This window comes from Epinephelus fuscoguttatus, linkage group LG8 (genome assembly GCF_011397635.1).
Source record: "Epinephelus fuscoguttatus linkage group LG8, E.fuscoguttatus.final_Chr_v1".
Taxonomy (NCBI): domain Eukaryota; kingdom Metazoa; phylum Chordata; class Actinopteri; order Perciformes; family Serranidae; genus Epinephelus; species Epinephelus fuscoguttatus.
This window is the reverse complement of record NC_064759.1, coordinates 9,345,875-9,366,635: the sequence shown is the minus strand read 5'-3', so window position 1 is coordinate 9,366,635 and position 20,761 is coordinate 9,345,875. Positions and strand designations below refer to the sequence as shown.

At 41.2% G+C, this 20,761-nt stretch overlaps 1 protein-coding gene and 1 long non-coding RNA gene across 2 annotated transcripts; one reads left to right on the top strand and one right to left on the bottom strand.

The window, feature by feature from the left end:
• Positions 1-5,247: 5,247 nt before the first annotated feature.
• On the top strand, positions 5,248-7,856 carry afp4 (antifreeze protein type IV). The gene is made up of 4 exons (XM_049582957.1): positions 5,248-5,324; positions 5,529-5,603; positions 6,609-6,759; positions 7,454-7,856. Exons 2-4 carry the CDS (start codon positions 5,552-5,554, stop codon positions 7,713-7,715), a joined length of 465 nt encoding a protein of 154 aa, XP_049438914.1. The 5' UTR covers positions 5,248-5,324; positions 5,529-5,551; the 3' UTR covers positions 7,716-7,856.
• Positions 7,857-8,377: 521 nt separating this feature from the next.
• LOC125892755 (uncharacterized) lies at positions 8,378-12,471 on the bottom strand. Its single transcript, XR_007449779.1, has 3 exons — positions 12,241-12,471; positions 10,093-10,265; positions 8,378-8,612 (listed from the first exon to the last, which is right to left on the bottom strand). It is a non-coding gene; the product is annotated as an uncharacterized LOC125892755 (long non-coding RNA).
• Positions 12,472-20,761: the final 8,290 nt, after the last annotated feature.

Below are 20,761 nucleotides of genomic sequence, written 5' to 3'. Positions count from 1 at the left end.
GATTCAATAAAAATAACCTTAAAATAGACTAATTTAATGGAGAACATATTCAGCAGATGAAACCATAATGAAAATAATCAATAATCAATCAATCACAAAATAGTTAAAAATGAGCTGCACCTCAACCAACTACAACAGCAAATCCTGCTTTTACATTAAAGTCCTGCTTTTGCATTAATACATGACTAATAATAATAATTTGATGATCTAATATGGACATGACATCATAGGACATTTTCCTACATTGAGTACTTTAACTTCTAAAACCTTAAGTACATTTTTTCTTATTATATTCACATACTTTTGCCTGAGTAAAAGATCTGAATACTCCTCCCCTTACTGCTAAAAACCCATTCAGAACCACCTCTACTTTGCTTTATGTCAGAGTGTTTATTTGGCCTTGAAGTGAGAAGGTGGTTGAATTTGTGTCAACTTACACACCTCTCAAATCAACACAGGTAATTGGATGACTCAGGATCCCCAGGGTTGGGTCCTTATGTCACTAAGGCTCACTAAGTATTTTTTGACTTCCAGACCTGCCACATATTCTAATGCAGGGGTACCAAACATACGGCCTGTGGGTCGTATTTTTCCACACTGGCCCACTCAGTGACTTTGCTATGTGTAGAAATTGCAGAGAAGTCATTAATTCCACTTTTTCAATTAAATGCACCACGATTCCTGTTTGTCCAAATGAACCAGTTGCTATTTCTTCACAGAGGTACACAGGAAGCCAGTGTGCTCAGTTTGCTCCCATCATCTTTCAGTGGTTCAGGACAACTAAGAACAGAGAGGATAAATTAATTGTTTGGCAGGTTTGAGGAAGGAAAGCTAAAGAAAGCTGGAAAACAGACAGTGTTACTACCTGTAACGTTACTTCTTTACACGAACAGAGAGGGACACATTTGAGTGCTTTGTTATTCACAGGTTACTATGCAGTGCTTTTACTGGTCTGGCCCACTTGAGATCAAACTGGGCTCTATGCGGCCTCTAAACTAAAATGAGGTAGATACCCCTGTTCTCATGGTTCCACATATTGTTGAAGTGTTTCACATGACCAGCAGAGGGCTCTCATGCATCCACAAACGCTCTCTGTCCGTGCGTTGAGGCCTGAGGCTGCATCTTGTTGAAACTCAAGAGGAGGACTGTTAGTTAGTTTATCACCATCTGGCGGTGAGTTGGATCAGATTGCAGTGGAGACGGACAGATGAGCATGGTATTTTAAAACATGACGTAAAGATGTGCTGACAATGTCCTGTGACAGACTGTATCTCAAATATTCAAACCTTAAATTCAACAGAAACAATGCAAATTGCTTTGTGGATGCAATATAAAGCCTTTCACCTTTCACATAACTGAGAGGGGGAAGAAGTCTGTTCCTGTCCACACATCGGGAAGGGGGCTCTGAGTAGTCTCAATATCTGTGCCAGACAGTATCACAACAATAGTTTGGGGAGTCCTGAGTGTTTTGTTGCAGTATTGGCATCAAGAATACTTGTTGAAGCTGGAGTCAGGATGTGAAAAGTATGAGTCATGTCTTATCTTCCAGACAACGGCTGATGAGGGCTAACGGCGTGCACACTGCAAAGATTAAGGCGACAAACACTCAGTGACGGACTGTCGGCTTGGTGTGGGCCAGGGCCTTTAGAGAGGCCTCTCAGGTGTAGGAGAATTAATGTGACTACTGATAGCGCAGGAATAATTGCAGGTATTTTTTAGTGACAATTTTGTTTTGCCCTACATCTATGGTCTGAAGACCAAGGCAGTGAACGTTTGCTTGAAGTGCCAGAGTTCACCTCCCACTTTGCAATTTCAAGTAACTGCTCTTTCAATTCCTCACAGTGTTGCCATCTAGTTGCCAGTGTCAGAGGGACTTCATCTCAAAGCTTCACCAGACAAATCCCTTTAAGGTTGGGGCATAAAAAAGGACCAGTGGCCTGCTCTGCTTGACCTGTTGCTACTGGAAACAACACAATACAAGCAAAAACACGGACTGACGGATGAATAATAGATACATGAATCAGCGCTGCACATGCAGCAGAGTTACAGAATGTGCAACATGTCATGCCACGGGTCCATGAAGTGAACTCTGTGTAGATAACCGCATTAGCTCACGATAACCCCACCCCAGAGATAACCATTTAGAAGAGGTATGTTGCCAGAGTGTTGCAGTTTGACGCAACATGACAAATATCTCAGATAGAGTGGTGATTTATTTCAGCCCTTGTTAATGATCTTCCAAAGGAATTAACATTATAAAGAATAAATAACAAGGCATTAAATTAAAATTAAAAAAATACACTGACCGAAAAAGCTGAAGCTTAACCTTTTATCACAGCTACACTTTTTACACAGCAGTCTCTTACTACTAGGTTTAGATTACACTGAACTTTAATCCTTGGGTGTAAACTTGCATGTAAGCATGAAAACTTGCACAGTCCATTGTGACATCTCTGATCTTACGTGGCATTATGTACTGGTGTATTCATTGCAGTTCCATTCTCATACTTACAGCCTCAGCATGGTGACGATATATATTTCATTTTAATATTATGATTTTTATATCTTAAGCACCAGTGGTAAAGGAGGTAGCATAATGCACACTTTATTTTTATTTAATGCACATTTCATTCCTACTTCATGTCATTTATTGCTCTATATTTACACATTTGTTTCTCATAATTCTCTGTTCTTTACATCGGAGCAACTGTAACAAAGTATTTCTGATTCTGAATCCATCAAACAATTCAGTGGCAGGATATTTTTCTTTATGTCTCTCCACATCCAATGGAAACTCAGCTGTATTTAGTTTAAAATCACCATCTATTGTTGAGTTACTTCAACCTCAGCGCTGCTGTCAAACAAAGCACTCTGGCTTTAGCTATGTGACTCTGCTGCAACGACATTATCACTGTTCACTACACCTTTTAAAGACTAAATCCAAGATGGCACACAAATCACTGCAAAGCGCACTGCAGACGTGTAAACACTGCAAAGTTAAAACGAGCAACATTTTCTTGAGAGGGTTTTCATGTTTAAAAGTCTGCTGAAGATGTGAGATTTTCTTTGAAATCGCTTAATTATACTCATTATTCCCCGACAAGACCTGAGGTACAACATCAAGAGGTGAAAACAGAAGGATAAGTAGGTTGCCATAGTGACATCGCAGACACACAATGCCCAACCTTGCCTACAGCTGTAACAATAACCCAACACAATATGTTGTAAGCACAAAGAAAGAGATTACAAACACAATGCATGCGCACACAAAAGAGTTTAACCAGTGAGGACAGTCAGAGGTGCCCCTGTATTGTATGTGTGATGACACACGTGTGAACTGCGGTATGTTCTGCTGTATCTCCAGTGATGAGGTTATCAGGAACTCCTCGGCCTGCTGTAAATTGTTGCATACAACTGCTGATAGGACCAGGTGACAAAGGCTCAGTCAGCACGACTGAGTACCTCTGTCTCATCAACTGAAAGCTCTGTTACAGAAGATAGCAATGTGTGAATTAACCCTCATCATTGTCGAGGAATAGGGCACCCCAAAAAAAGATAAATGACATGTTATGTAAAAGTTAATAACGCATATACACACACAAAAAAAACATTAATTTGCCCAGAAAATGTCTTAAGTTTGTGTCGCTCACACTTTCATGGTTTCATTTTGCACCTTTTTCCTTTCTTTACTGACTTTACCTAAAATGTTTTATACCTGTTACACACAGTAAATGTCAGTCGGCATGCCCCCCGTTTGAAGAAGCAGGCGATGTGCTGCTGTAGAGGGGAGGCAGCAACAAGGCATATTTTAACCAACTAAATAAAGTCCCACCCAAAAAAAAAAATCAATATCCATTTCAGTGTTTGCTATATTTAGAATATTTCCACTGCTTTACTTTAATGTCAGACAGTGATTTTCAACTCAAAACTGAAGCTGTGATATCGCTCTCTTCAAAGCCAGACTCCATTGAGAAAAACAGTGATTTAAAACTGCTGAACACAGCAGCTGCTGGTCTACCACTGCCTCGATCAGGTAGTTAGATAGTAGTATTGTGTGACTTTGGCTATTAAAAAGATTAGTTTGGATTCACCAAAGTCTCACAATAAGACAAACTAACCAACTGACTGATGCAGCGGTTAACCAGCAGCTCCTGTGATCAGTGAGCTTAAATTAATGTTTTTGTCAATGGAGTCTGGTGGCTTTGACGAGAGCATATATGGCTAAGTGAAGCTGTTCACAGCTTCCCTGTCAAAACGGACTGTGCCAAAAAAAAGTTAAAGCAATGAAAATACTGTCAATATTGCAAACGCTTACACTGATAAAGATTTTTAAGTGGCTAAAATACATTTTATTGCTGACCTCATCCACAGCAGTACATTGCTCAGCTTTTGTGTCAGACTCCAGCCTGCTTCTCCAAACTGTGGGAAGCCGATTGCCATTCACTGTAGGCTATGTAACACACTGTCTATGGATAATTACCCCATAAAACCCCATTTAAAAAACATAAAAACTATCCCTTTAAGTAAAAGCGCCAATACTTCACAAGTCCTGCAATTAAAATTTGACTCAGGTACAGTGTCAAAAATATTTTATTGATACCTGGGGGGAAATACGAAATGTTACAGTTACTCCTATAATGTATGAGAAATTTTTTAAAAAGAAAAAAAAGAAGAAGTACACAAAAACAAAATGTGCATTATGCCACAATATATAAAACGATACATACATATTAATATTAAAATAATAAATGTGTTGCATGAGAAATAAAATCATGAGCAGCAAAATGCATCAAATTATTAAAGTTTCAAAAAGTATCAGAAGTAAAAGTCCTCATGATGCAGGCAAAATAATCCCCGTCAGATTGTTAATGTTGATGTATTAATATGTACGCAGCATTTTTGTTGCAGCTTGCTGAAGTAAAGCTAAATGTTGCATCTTTATATACTCTTTAACAGTTTAATTTATAATAAAAAATATATTATTAAGAAATAATCTGTTGTGTAAGTGGAGTAAAAAGTAAAATAATTTACAGATTTAATATTTAAAGATGTTTAAAGTGACCTGAAAAGTATACTTGAATACAGTTCCTCTGATCTCTCTCTCTCACACACACACACACACACACACACACACACACACACTCAAAGGTGTGGACTTTGTGTCTTCCCTGTGACTGCTATCAGGCATCAAGGTTCAGGTCACCTCTTTACGTTGGAGGTGATTAAATTGTGATTAGCAGTGATTAACTCACCGTCTGGAGCTATTTAAGCCTCTGACTCTCTGACTGAAGGCACCGTTAGGTCCGAGAACCCCAGGAGTAAAGGTACGTCTCGTCCTGCTTTACTTTGGTGTTTCTTATTCTTTGTGTGGCTGCAGACAAACACATGTTGCTCATATATTTGTGAGAAACATGTTGACTTAAATTTCTCACATTACCAGACAGTTCTGTTGTTGCTGCTTTACACTATTCTTATTATCGTCTCTGCTCCTTTCAGTGTCATCTAAATTATTATTTCACTTCCTCCAGGTTGGTCTTGCTCATCTGCAGCCATGAAATTCTCCCTCGTTGCCGCTGTTGTCCTTGTGCTGGCTGTTGCCCACGGTAAGACATATTTTCACTGTGTTCTAATTTATGAATTTATGAAAGAAGACATACAGACGATTAAACAGTGATACTCAAATCTGGCCCCCAGTAGGATGCCGGGTGGCCCCCTGAACCATTCTCTAATTAAAGGGGAAAATACACTGATTCACAGTGGGGACTTTTTTGCTTTTTTCAGGCTGCACGATATGAAAAAGAATATATTGCAATTATTTTGACAGATGTTGAGATTGTGGTTTGAGTCACAGTTTTAGTGGGAGTGGTAATTTTAGAATTTCATACTAACTGAGAAAATATAAAAACAATAATGGGACTCTTTCTGGGGTCTGTGCCAAACGACCAGGTTTCCTTACGTCTGGAATATGATTTGTAGGCATGATATCTCTGTAGCATCACAATGCTTCATTTATAATAATATGCTGTGACATATTTTATCTTAATTAATCAAAGAATTGGAGCTCCTGTGATTTGGATAATACTACAATTAACTGTGCAGCTCTACTTTTAATATAAATAAGGTGCCAGAGTGCATAAAAAGCATTCAAATAGAGCATGTTCATAGAATTAAGTGTCAGGGTGGATCCTCTGGACCCCCGACAGAGTTTGGGATAAGCCCCAAATGTCCTCAAATCCTAGAAATGTCCTGCAACTGGCCCCTGGCCTCCTGCCATTCTGTAAAAGTTAGGTATCCTTGCGATAAAACATGTAAACGTGACTTAACTCTGAATATCTGCATCATCTTCTGCGCATCAAAACCTTTTTTCTTTGACTTTCAAGCAGTTAAAATCTTAATTTTAACCTCACCACACTGCACTTTAGGATATACAGTAGGTCATAAACATTTTTTAAAAAAGGTGAGACCTCAAACAGTCATACTGTGTGTGTGTGTTCTGTGAGGAAATTATGGCATTACTGTTCATGTTAGTGTCTTCAGGTCCTGCAGTGTATATGTTTCAATAAGATCTAGTGGGTTCAGTTAAAGAACAACAAACGTGTGTTTCACAGGCACTCAGGCCGGGTCACTGGTGAAACGTGACGCCGAGTCCGACATGGACAAGATCACCAGGCTCATCAACGACATGTCCGCCAGCATCACCAGCGCCACCCAGGACATGGTGGAGAAGGTGAAGACCATGGAGGTGGCCAACCAGGCCCAGTAAGTATCTTTCACATTGTTTAATCTTTTGTCTGGATGCAGCAACTTCTCTTATCACTGTGTGGATCCAAGGATTTAAAACAACTGTTCCTCTGAGTGTTAGCAGCAGCTTTGATCAGGCATTTAGGGAAATGCTTCAAGAATAAACTCTAAATGTAAATGGCCAGCGTTAAGTGTTAACATCACTGTGTGACAGCTAAATTGTTCTTAGAACAATATAGTCAAAATGGCACATGGAAGTTCCAGAAGTGTAAATTTCCCTTCTGTGGATTAGATTCTATTATTTTTTTAACTTAATTCTACTAGCTGTGCACTGACACACAGAATACAGGGTTATTCTTTCGAGTTCACAGAAAACCTCGTGTAGCTGAGAAAAAACATCTCTAAAATCATTGAATGTGTCAATTTTCAGTCACAAAAATTATATTTATGATGGAAAATTACACATAAAACATGAGGCTAAATGCTCACCACCTCTTTTGATGGTAAAAAGCTTGTGTATGAGATAAAACCCACATTATTTTGACCCATAACCTGCACTGAATACATGCATTAATACACACAGTACACACCAGAACGGCTGTTTCTCATGACAGAATAACACACTTAAACATTTTCAGGCCCCTTTTTTAGTTCATTTTCTTTATTAAAACACGATTGCAGCGACTAACAGACTTCCAACTTCCTGCCGCAGGACTTACATGGAGGACAGCAGGGCCAAGATCCAGCCTCTGGTTGAGAAGGTCCAGGCCGAGGCCGCCAAGCTGCAGGAGCAGGTCAAGCCCTTCATCACCAACATCGAGGATCAGATCAGGCCCATGACTGACAACTTCAACGCTCAGGTCAGGCCTCTCACCGACAACTTCCACGCCCAGGTGAAGCCTCTCACCGACATGATGGAGAAGTTCTTCCAGCAGGTGATGGACCAGACCAAGGCTCTGATGCCCCCCCAGTAAAGCATTCTGATGGTCCGTTCCAGCTGCGTTAACACCCTCAGCGGCAGAATGCATCACTGGTGTTTGTCTGACATGCTCCTGTGTCTTTAATTTATTTGAGATGTAATGCTTGAATGTCTCATTAAAGGGGTTTGAAAGTCACTCTTGAGCTGACGTGTTCTTTATTTTGACATATACGAGTAAATATTCGAGATTAATTTACAGACAGCCAAAGGGCGAGCAATCAAGCTGAAATGAAACGTACTGTCGCAGAATCTGATGAGAGTTACTCAATGAGGTGGAGGTCGATATCAACATTACCTCTGACCTTTGGGTCATTGGTGTTTTCCATCATTCATGGTTCAATATTCTGAAGTACAGGCTGGGGTCCAGCCTACAGTATGGATAAGATCAGGCTGATGGATGTATTGATTGAAACCAATCATTAACCGAATACACAATCAGAATGATAACCAGAACAAATCTGACCGTGTAAAAGCCGAGCAACTTTTGCTGCATTTATATTTTTAATCACAACCTTTAAGCTTGCAGGGAAAGAAAATAAAATTGCTTAAAAATAAATAAATAAATAAACAGATTAACAAGTAATGAATTTGTGTTTTTAATTTACCATTTGCTCAATCAATATCACAAATACCTCACATTCAGTTCATTCTCTGTTAACAAAAGCATTCCTAACAAACCTCGCCGAGAGCAATTTACCTCAGGAATAACAAAAGCATAGCCGACAATTATATTTGAAACACAATTTAAACAATGCGGTCATTGTTGTGAGGTAAATTTGTTTTGACAAATTACTTCACAGCAAATTTGTTTGTTGTTTCTTACCAGTCGTATTCCGCCTCTTTTTGTGTGCTGCCACCTCGTCCACACAGAAGGGACAGAAATTACCACGAGCTGCAGATGTGAGCACATTTAAGTGAAGCTGAAATGATTAATTGGAAATAAGTTAACCATTCTGAAACCAAACGAAATGATCCGGTAACGAATGTTCATGCTGAAGAGGAATTAGATTTCTCTCAATCCAATCAGGGGCGATTTATCAAGGGCGCAGGTTTCATTTCAACACTGAGGGAGACACATATGAAGGGTTTGGGCATCCCTTAATTTCCAACATTCTGGTGAATTTCCATGCACTAATTTGTGGCTTTTCTGCATCAATTTATGGTGTAAATGTCTAATTTTGTCATGATTAAAGTCCTCTGCTGCTTTAATGTTTTTACTGGGTGAGAAAAATGTTCTAAATATTCAAGGGGACGTGTTTCCTGCATCCCGCCTGCGATCTACACTTCTGCAAATTGTATACTTTAAATTATTTTTTTGGAATATTAAACCTACTTAAAAACGTGTGCCTTTAAACACTTGATGCAGGATTTTCACCCAAAACTGTGCGACCTCTCTCTGATAAAGATAAATTGGCTTCTTCTGGCTGGTGTGCACAACAGTAACTGGAGCACTTTACTATGCAACCACCCAAAATTTTAAGAGACATTTCACAGACTAGACTCGAGTTCAAGCTTGTGCCTCAAAGCAGTGAGGGAGACAATGACTTGTTGTCAGTTTAACCACAAAACAACAAAATCACTAGTCTTCCATGCTGCTGTGGACGTCCTCACGCAGACGGCGAAGGTTTATCTTTCTCTTTCAAATAACTGTGCAGTATTTTTCCAGATACACTCTCTGGCATTTTGTTTCGAGGCCATCTAAATGAGCCAGTGAAATCGTTACAGTAGGATATACTCCTACATTAGCTCACTCAATAGAATACATAGTAATTTAACAACAGCATTATTCCCTCTGTCACTGCATTCTCCTTCCAGTTCTGTTGCCAAGCTACGTGCCATACTCAAGGTGGCCTCCTTGAGCTAATGTATGATCGTGTGGCGATGAGGGAGGGCTGAAGGAGCTTTTGACAAAACCTCCGCGGCTCTCCTTCAAACCAAACTTTCTTCAGCACTCTCAAACCTGCCGGCTGAAGGCCAGAGAGTGTTTGTCACAGACGGCACGGACTGGCAGTCCTGAGCGGCCTTCTCCTTGTGCTGGCAGAGATTAAATGAATCGGTTGGCATCCTGTCAAGAAACCATCTGTGAAAGTGCTCAAACTCGTGCTCGAAAGGAAAAACACTTACACGAACAAGTTCCCCTGCGCGGGTTATTATTTCAATTACTGCAATTATCTCTGTGCGACTACTTCATTATCTTTCACCTACCATTTTTCATATTTGAAAACAGGAATCGTAAAGCAATCATCCTGCATCTGTATCTACTGCTGTTGGATATTTAGCTCCCCTTTGCTTTTACATCGCAGCAACAAACATACATTTCTATCTGTGTGTCGCGGCATCATAAACTCGCTCACAACGTGCAGGTTCTGTACCTTGAAACATGGAAGCAAGAGTTTTGTGTGAGTCTGTGGAAGGTTCAGTGTGTTCTCAGAGGAAGGACGAAGCCGAGGGATGGATCAGGGTAGGAGGAGGGCCAGAGGTTGGCGTCGGGGTTATCTGCCAGGTGTGCTCCAAGGCTCAGTACAGCCGGTGACAGCCCCGCACGCTGGAACAGAGAGAAAACACACGAGCTGTCGTTCAGTCACTGTGGTGTGTTTCCACGTACTGACGTCAGTGTTAATGAGTTCAGTGTCAGTTTGATTCAGCTGTCAGTCAGTGAAGCTGCTGCAAAAGAGAAGCTGAAGAGAAAGGAGGCTGTGAGCGAGTTAATATCCACTTAAGCATTTTAAAGCTGATTAAGGCAGTATTTAATTATATTTCACAACAGAATAATGTGACACATTGCAGTTAAAAGTAGAGCTGCAACAATTAGTTGATAGAAAATGGATCTGTCTGCAACTTGCAATTGCAATATCACGTTGAAATATTTTAATAATCACTCATTCTCTCATTCTTCAACAAAAAGACAAAAATGTGATGTTTCCAAGTCCTCAAATTGGAGAATATGCTGCTTTTCTTGGTCTTACATTATAACAAATTGAATATTTTGGATTTTTTTTTTAACATTTGACAACTTCACTGTGTGCTCCGTGACATTAAGATGAGCATCTCTCAGCCTTAGTTGAAAGAAAAAGCAGCACATAAGAGACTGCAAGAATTACATAGTATTATTTAAACATAATTAAACAATAGGAACAGTTACACAGTGAAAAAAGGATTTTTCTTTTCATTTTCCATCTGATTTAATTGATTACTTTTTGGACAAAGCAACAGCAGGCTGCAAAAACTTATTATTTCTTTACACTTTGTATTTTTTTTTTTGCCACAAATTGCATAATCCAACTCCTCCTGAGCTCTCACAACCCCCTGAAAGTGAAAACTGCTGCATTAATTTAACATTTCTCCCACTTACATGTCCTGCACTCAGTTCCACATTGTCAATAACAGTATACAGGCTCCAGGTGAGGTCAATAATGATCAATAATTTTACCTTAATAACAGTGTTTTGGACATGTGAAGTCAGCTTTTGAGGGAAGACGTGCAGTCAGTTGTTTCTCACTGGCACTTTGCCATTTTGTTAATGTGTTAGCTGGACACATAGTGATGGACACACACACAGTATAACAGTGATGGACACACACAGTATTCACAAATCGTTTTCACACATTCGATGCTTGATTTATATCACAAAAAGCACTTTAGTTTAAGGGGTTATACCAACACGTCACCCTATATATTTGAATTATTATGTACTTATGTCGTAAAGTTACACGCAACATATCACAAGTAGGAAAAGGCTGTCTGTGTCAGGTTTATCTCATCGCCTTCATACACGAGTATGCAGCTTATTCTTCAATTCTATCACATGAAAACACATTTCCGTTGTCGTAACAGTGAGTAATTATTTCTGCGTTCACAGAAATAAAAGAACAATTTCTGCAGAATTTCATTGTGTGAAATTGATTCCTACTGAATGTAAATCCTGACATGAACGCAGAGGATTGACTGAAACTTGAGAGCATGTCGGCCAACAGTGCTGCCATCTCAGACAACCCTGTGTGTGTTTGTGTGTGTGTGTTTGTGTGGACCGCGCAGACACAATGAAACCTGATCTGCAAGTGTGTGTGTGTGCTTTTGCTCGTATTTGTGTGTGCACACATCTGTCAGTGTGCTGTGTGCTGTGTGTGTGGCAGTCTAAGGTGTGCATGTCTGTTTTTTTCCACATCAGAATTTGTGTATTTTAAATGCTTTTCACGAGGCTGATTAACAACGAACGGATTTCTCAGGATCTGTGTGCAGTTTGATGCTGAATGCAGGGATGCGGAGACAGAATGGACCGGTTGCACAACTGAAAATCAATAAGAGAAAGCGGGTGATACTGACAGACAACGGCAAGACAGTCATGAATTACAGGAGAAAATGTGTGTTTGGATTAACAGGGCAAAACTATTGCAATAAAGATGAAAAAAAACAGTAAAGACTCAGAAGGCGACGCAGGTATTCGTCTCAGTCAAAACAATAAAAATACATATAATGGGAGATGCACTGATTTATCCGAAGGTAAAATTGCTGGCACTTACCATTTCTGAATTAGGCACCTGGGGTCATCCACAAGGGCGTCGATTGCAGGCGCACAAAAAAAGAGCAATTTTCACTGCACAAAGAGAAAGCGGAGTCTTTGTCAAAAACAAAAAAAAACAAAAAAAAAAAAATCACTTGAATTCACAAAAAGAGGTTTAAAAAATGTATAGGCTCACAGAAAAGATGCTAAAATGCTTTGGGGTTGAGAAAATGGAGGGATCGAGGGGGCCAATCTCTAACAGCCAGCGGTTAAAGACAACAGAGTCGATGTTGGCCTCTGAGGAGAAAAAAAAAAAAAAAAAAAGGACACAGTCTGTCTCCAATGGCCAGTGGAGAACACTGATAGATATGTTTTTGCTGGCATGGATTATGTTTTTACTCAGAACTGACAGACAGACAGCCCCCATGCACACAGGTGCTATTCAAGGAAACTGTAAAAGTGACGTCACGGAGAAAAATCTAGCCCACAAACCTTTTCAACACTCAAGTCCCGCCCACTACATGTTGCTCTGTTCATATTTTTTCCCATTTTCTCCTTTTTTCTCTCCACTTTTCTCCCTCCCTCTCTTTGTCCACCCATCTTTGTGGATTTTTATCAGTTTCTCAGCCTATAAAGTACATTTCAACAAACTATGATGAAGCCTGAAACACGTATCTGCTGCAAACTCACAAGAACCCTTCCAGGCATGTCTTCATCTTTGTGTCTCGTCTTCATCACTCACACACACACGGTATAGGTCGAACACATTGCACTATATAAATCGCTCAGTGTTTGTTTTCATTTCGCTGAACGCACAATACGTTCCAATCCGCTGTTTGTGTCGCTTTTGCAAATGCGCGCACGGCTCCTGATGTGAAACCACCAAATGAAGCTTCCCCCAATTTTCATAGCCCTCCAATTTGGAGCACGGCCGTCTCTCTCTAAATGCTGAAACACCACTTTGTGAAATTACAGTACAATTTTCAAAAGTAGAAACAGGCAGCAGGCAATTCAGGTGCTCAGCCTCCGCAACAATGGAGTGCCGGCCTTGGTGATGGTTGCTAGGCGATGGAGGAAATACAATGGCCTCCTCTGAAACCAAAGGCCCTTAAGTGGACTGACAGGAGTGAAAGCACACATACACACACACACACACACACTCACAAAATAGAGCGATGCAGGGGGAAAAAGGAGAGTGTAGTGTGAAGTGAAGCTGTGCACCTCTGTGTGTAGACGCTCGACTGAAATATTGCAGTTGCTGTTTGGAACATGAGGAGGGATTGGACTGAAAATGAGTGATCAGGGGGTTTTTTTCAGCAAGGAACTAGCAAAAAATAGGCAGGCTACTCCTGAGCATGTGAAAACGCGATGTGCATGTATCGACTATATAAGCTGTTGCTACATGCCTGTATTGGATTAAATACGTTGTGGGGCCTTTTTTTGTTTTTGTAGACGGCTCGGGGACAACCTGATAGTGGTAGATAATGTTTCAGACGGAGCAATGTATTGACCAATCACATGGTCAATAGAACAACAATCAGTGGCTGCTCACGTCTGGCAGCCCGCCTGCCTCTCCATCTGTCTGTTCATTTCTTCGTCCATCCCTCCATCCTCACATGTGACCATCTATCTGCCGCCATGTGTCCCCAAACATCCACCCATCCACCTGTCGGCTTCCAATCAACCCGGCTAATGAAACGACACTGGACACAGTGTCACTGCTTCATGTTCGGCTATATATTTTAAAGGGACAGTTCAGCCCAAAATCAAAAATAAATATTCTTCCTCTTACTTGTACTGGTATTTATCAGTCTAGGTTGTTTTGGTGTGAATTGCCAAATGTTGGCGATATCAGCTGTGGAGATGTCTGCCTGGATGGCGCTCGGCTTGTGATGCTCAAAGCACCAAAGAATTTTTTCGGGAAAAACTCAACAGCCCTAGGTTTTTTTTTTTCCATCCACCTCTTTTTATGCACATTTCAACTTGAGCATTATAAAACTCTGAGTGGAAACGCCCAAAATCAAAAATATTTTTGAAATATTGCAAAGAAGTTTTTACACTTTGCACGATATATCAAAGTATTTTCAAGCAAGATATAAATTCAGACAACACTGTTTATATTGATATAGGGTCAAGTTGTGAGAGACAGAGCTGCTCCTCTGTTTAATCTGTCTGGTTTTTAGTCTACAGTGTGACATTGGTCTATATGTTGCACAAGCTACACTAAATCAGATGATGAATAAAATTACCGCAGCACGCATGCAATACTGCGCTGCAAGTTTGTGTGTGAGGTGGATCATAGCGTGTCACCATTCTTCTTGGTAGTTGTAGTCTATTGTGTGACACTGAGACAGCACCTGGATGCAGCAACAGCACAGACGTTTCATATGCAAGACGTATATAACGCAGACAAAGTGTCTCTGTCTCCTTCCCTCCCTCGGCCTCTCTGTTGATGCTCTGTGCATAAATAAGATTAATAGACTAAATAAATAAAAAGATTCAAATCATTTTCAAGCACTAGATTCATTTGAAAAGCCTTTTAAACTCTCCCACAAAGATTTCTAATTGTTCCAAACTCCAATGTATTTAGACCTACTTGATACTTTTATAGTTTTGTGTCCTGTGCTGCAAACCTTTAAACCTCTGTAGCTCCAGTGCTGTGAGCAAAAAGTTAACGTACAGCCCTGCGTTTATTTTATATCATTTTTCATTTACATGTTGTGCAGCTGATTATTACCATGTTCATGTTTCATTTTTGTCTGTTCTTATAAAAGTGCTTGTGACATCTCAAATGTGGCTCTGACTTACTGAAAACATGTCACACATTTTGAAGAAAATACCGAGATATATATCATGTATCACCAGTCAGCCTATAAATACAGAGATATGAATTTTTGTACATATCGCCCAGCCCTACACAGGACTATTACAGCTCTTCCAAGAGCTCAGCTGTAATATCAGTTATTCAAAACTCTGTATTACCATTGTCCAGTGCGCTCACTGTTGATCTCTCTTTTGCAGTTGCACCTGACTGAAGAAAAGGCGCCACCTACTGCTTATCTCAATGAATCAACTTCCAATATTCGCAGTAATGGGTGGAAGAGCACAAAAATTAGTATTTTGTTTTGCAGTTTTCCTAAAAAGTTGGTTAAAATTTGTGCTACATTTCGATGAAAACCTAGCGACTGTCTCTTTCCAGAAATCATAACCTAGCTACTCAAGATAATCCACATACCTTGCTGTGAACCAGGGGCGGACTGGGACTAAAAAACAGCCCTGGACTTTGACTCGGCCCAGCCCACAACAACCGGTGCGCTAAAACTCATCAGCCACAGGTGTCAAAATACTTAAATCTTAACACATGATACTATACCTTCCAAATTATAGCAATAGCACCGATGTTGACTAGATGTTGTGTTAAGAGCATAGTGTAGAATACTCACTGAGAAATAAACAACACAGTCCAGATATCTCTCTGCTGAACAATACAACGCAGGTGACTGCCTGAAACACACAACAAGACATGGTATGAGTTATGATAAATCACAGTGTAAAGAGGCTGTAATTATACAGTTTAACTTGAATACATCTGCACCTGCTGCACACGGCTGCTCGATTTGCGTGACGTATGCGCTTCCTTCTTCTTCAATTTGATTGCCGGCCGGCCGGCTCATAGATATCTTTTAGAATTTAAAGGCTGCCACCTAGCGGACTGGACATGGAACAGTAGATTATCAGGGAGAAAAAGGAAAAAAACGGCGATGACTGCATGGTGGCCGCCGGCCGTCCTGGAGTACCGGCCGTTCTGTGATTCTCTAGAACCTCCAGATGGCCAGTCCACCCTTGCTGTGAACAGTTTTCTGTAGGGACTATTTTCTTTCAACTGAACTACACCCACCAGGCTTTTAGCGGTGCTAGGTTAGCTAGTAGTAGATGCACTCTTCCTTCTGCACAGTGATGCGGTTAGTGGGTGTAGTTCAGTAAAAACAAAATAGTTCCTACATGAATCTGCTCACAACAAGTTCTGTGGATTATTTTGAGAAACTGGGTCATGATTTCTGGAAAGAAACACTGCTGTTGAGTTTTTTAAATATATTTTTTGGCACCTTGAGCACCACAAGCTGAGTGACATCTAGTTCGATTGTATTGGAGAGAAGGCAGACATCTCTACGGTAGATATCTCCAACGCTCAACAACTCAAAATCTAGAATGATAAAAAGCACTACAGGTAAGAGGAGAAATATGTACATGTTTTTGGGGGGTTTAATTGTCCCTTTAACCTAATATGGTTTAAAATGAAGTGATCTGATTGGCTGTGGAAACACGTTCTAGAATGATATTCAGAAAAAGTTGTGTAGAGCTCTCCGCCATCCATCCATTTTCATCCATTTATCAAAGCAACCCAGATGTCCCTCTCCCCAGCAACGCTTCCCAGCTCCTCCTGGGGAACCCCAAGGTGTTCCCAGGCCAGATGAGATATGTAATCCCTCCAGTGTGTTCTGGGTCTGCCCCGGGGCCTCCTATCAGTTGGACATACCCAGAACACCTTTAACGGAAGGCGCCCATGAGGTATTCTGATCAGATGCCCGAACCACCTCAACTGACCCCTTTCCACACAAAGGAGCAGCGACTCTACTCTGAGCTCCCTCCAAATGTCCGAGCTCCTCACTCTATCTCTACGGCTGAGCCCAGCCACCCCACGGAGGAAACTCGTTTCAGCTGCTTGTATCCACGATCTCATTCTTTCGGTCACTACCCAGAGCTCATGACTATAGGTGAAGGTTGAGACATAGATTGACCAATACATCGAAAGCGTCGCCTTCTGGCTCAGCTCCCTCATCACTGCAGACGCAACACCAAACCACCGATCCATGTCACGTGAGATGGATCGGCACCTTCCTCATCAAACCAAAAATGTAGAGAATATAATTTTCTCCCCCTAGATCTCAGGTTTAAGACATCTTATTCAAAGTGCAGATATTTTATTCAGCAACGTTTACATGAAAAACACGTTCAGCAGCAAAATGAGGCCTAATTACAGAAACAAGCAGCGTCAGTCCTCTGGGGATGACAGTTGCCACAATACTCTACTTTCGTCCTGTTCTTTTGTAGCAGCCCAATCAGACAAGTGCACTTTGCCAGGAGGTGTTTGACTGACTGAAAATAATAATGTAACCACAATATAAAGAATACATTACGGTATTTTTTTTCTTCCTCTCATTCAATGGTCCTCTTGACAATCTGAAGCATTATTCTGTAGGATAAACTTGAGCATAATTCATAGCATCAGTGAAAATAACCTCATTAAATGTCTATTGTTAGTGGGGGTATATCAGTGAAATTAGATGTATTAAGACAACAAAGGCTGTATTCAAGAACGCAACAAGACCAATGGTAATGTCTTTATTTCTGTAACAATAGCCATCACAATTTGGAGGTGCAGCTTGGATAATTACAGCCTGGCGGTTTGGGCTTCCTGGCCACGCCACAAACACTGCAATAAATGAGTCGCCCGGCACACGCTGACCTTTTGAGACATTTTTTTAACAACCCTGAAAATACTAAGAAGCCCAGTATCTCTCTGAAGTACTCCCCTTCCTCTTCAATCTCATTTCCCCCCCTACACATCTCCCTCATCTGCTGGAGAGAAACTGAAGCACCACTTCAAGCCAGCGCTATTATTTGCTCCTTTCGGTGGCCCGGCCCCTGAAGTACTGCACTCAGTTAGGACCTGTAATGTAGATTCCATTTCAGCTGCTATTAGGCCTCATCCGTTACAGCAGACCTGCCTGTTCGTTATTCCTCCACCGCTCTCTCCATCCTCCATGCTTCACCTCCACACGTGGCCATCCGCCCCTCCTCCCCCCTCTGTTTTCATTCTGCCGTCCCTCCACTCATCCTCTCATTCCTCCTCGCTCCTCCACCCATCTGTCTCCCTATCCCATCTTGCCATCTCTCCACTCCAGCACTCATCTGACCACCCCGGGTTTCTTCCTCCCTCCCTCCCTCCCTCCCTCCCCCTTCCTCCCTCCATCCACTTCACTCCACTCTACTCCCATCCCCAGCCTTGCCCCCAGGGGAGCCCTGCAAACTGCTTATTCAACAATCGGCCGCCATAAAGATATGTAATGACATTTTCGAAGGCAAAGAGGCCTGTGTGGTTTTTAATTCATATTTAATGGCTGTCAGGCTAAATAGCCCACTATCCTAAATGGGAGAGAGGCTGCTGCTCTTCCACTTAAGACTGAGAGCCGTCTGCGTGTGGATATCTGCTGGCTGTCCAGAGATACTGCTGCTGCCTCTTTCTGTTTGTTCTCCTTTTAGGAAATCACTCTCAATACAAGACACAAGCTGATGAAGGTTGAGCAAGAATTATATCTTACGGCAAGGAGATGAGAGAAAAGCTTTTTCTTTTGTCTTAATTAATATCCCACTATATGAGAAGAAATCTGACAGTTGAGTGGTGCGGTCATCCTGAAGCCATTAAAGCTGCATCATGAGCAGTGGTGGAAGAATATTCAGGTCTTTTACTTAAGTGGACGTATCGCTATCTAAATGTAAGGACATTTTATTACAGGCAAAAGTCCTGCAATAGTACAAAAACGTAAAGAAGTAATATTAAAAAATGTACTAAAAGTACTCAATAAACAGCAGAGAGCCTCCTGTCAAGGTTATAGTGTTACATTGGATTATTATCACAGTTGCAATCATGTCTGAGCAGCGTTTTAGTTACGTAGTGGGTGCAGGGGAAGTTTAACCTGTAGTAATTCAACATGTTTTATTCATAAACTGATCTTAAGTTTTATGTGTAAAATCTTAATTGGTAAAGTAACCAAATAGTAAATTTATCAAATAAATCTAGTGAAATAAAAATTAAAATATTTCCCTCTTGTACCACAAGTATGTCAAATTTGAGTCTTGCATCATATCAATATTATAAAAGTGACGTAGTATTTGACGTGACTTGGGCCCTGATCACACAGAAACCAAAATGGGAGGTGCGACACACTGCTTTTTGAAAAACTGAATGCCGTTGGTGAAAAAAAATAACGCTTGCTGTGCCCTTACAATAACCTTTCTGTGTGAGCAATCTACCGTTAGTCGCTAGTTCCTAAAATGTTGAGGCAGAGAGTACGTGCTGTAGCTCTGGTTGAGGGTGAGAGGCTATCAGCAGATACTTTGTTGGGCACAGATAAACGGAGATCTGTGTGGGTACATGAGACCCTAAAAAAGAGGCTGGATCATGGGGAGTACCACCAGTTGGTCCAGGAGCTTCTCCTTCATGATGGCTGTTTCCAGGTATATTTTAGGATGACTCTGGGGCAGTTTGACAACCTGCTGTCTATCATTGGGCCATATAACTCTGGGTATCCAGCAACCGCTACAATCACTTTCTCTTCTATTGTTTACCAACTATAAACTTGCTTTTGTGACCACCACAGAAGGCCCGCCTCTCAAATCATCCCACTGAACAATGGGAAATTGATGAAAAAAGGCGTTTTTCCGCTCTAAGTTGAAGTTTTTTCTGCTCGAGGAGTTCAGAGTGCTCCGGCAAAAACACCAGGCGCCTAGAGCGCAGAAACGCAAGGGGCATCACAATGCAAAAGCCGCTGACAAAAAGCTTCATTCTCGTTACAAACAATTAGAAAAAGCCGCCTTCAGCTGCTACAATGCTTTCTGTGTGCCTTTGTCATCAGAAGGTGGAGGAGAAAGAAGATGGCGTGTCACCAAAGTGAGACGCCTGCCAAGCTGCAGACCACTGCTCAAAACCAACAAACAACAAAACCAGTTGTTTAAGCAACCAGTTGCTGTTTTTCCAGTGGGGATAGTAACAAGAAAAGTTTTTCCTGCAGAAATCATTTCCCCAAAACTGGGTGTTTTAAGCCAAAACAGGTTCTTTTTCCAATCATAACAAAGTGTTTTTTTGCCTAGACCTCAACACACTTTAACCACAGCATTGTTGAAAAGTTAAGTTTCAACGGGTCCATGTCATTGGTCCGACAGCCTATTGGTCCGACATCCCATTAGTCCGACTGTCCGCGGTGCTGAACGGCTCCTGGCGGGCGTATTTCTGCCTTGATGGTGTGCCGCGACCAGCTCTGGGTCAGCTGGGAAAGGCTTGAGGTGAAGCAGGCTCACAGCTTATGTGTTTGTCACTTTCTTTTTCATTTTAACCCACACCATGATCTTTTCCTGACCCTAACCAAGTGGTTTTTGTGCCTAAACCTAACCAGACCTTAACCACAGGGCATCATGATGATTTCGGAACAACGGGACTTCGGAACAATGGGTTTAAAATGGTCGGAACAATGGGATGTGGGACCAATGGGCAGTTCCCAGTTTCAACGTATCCGCTACATCTGTCGTTAAACGTGGCTACGTGTGTGGTTCTCCAATGATGTGCTGTGATGCAAATCTGCACATTGTAGAGACTATGTGCACAAATAAAAATACAGGTGTGCCTTGATATTTTGCTCATATATTTGCCCATTGATATGCCTTGGACACAAAAGGTTTGAAAACCACTGCACTACATAATA

What these genes read in the sequence shown, in the direction of transcription:
- afp4 (XM_049582957.1), top strand. Translation starts at nt 5,552, where the DNA reads ATGAAATTCTCCCTCGTTGCCGCTGTTGTCCTTGTGCTGGCTGTTGCC. An exon ending in TGTGCTGGCTGTTGCCCACG is followed by an intron (nt 5,604 to 6,608) that starts GTAAGACATATT and finishes TGTGTTTCACAG; the next exon opens with GCACTCAGGCCGGGTCACTG. An exon ending in GAGGTGGCCAACCAGGCCCA is followed by an intron (nt 6,760 to 7,453) that starts GTAAGTATCTTT and finishes TTCCTGCCGCAG; the next exon opens with GACTTACATGGAGGACAGCA.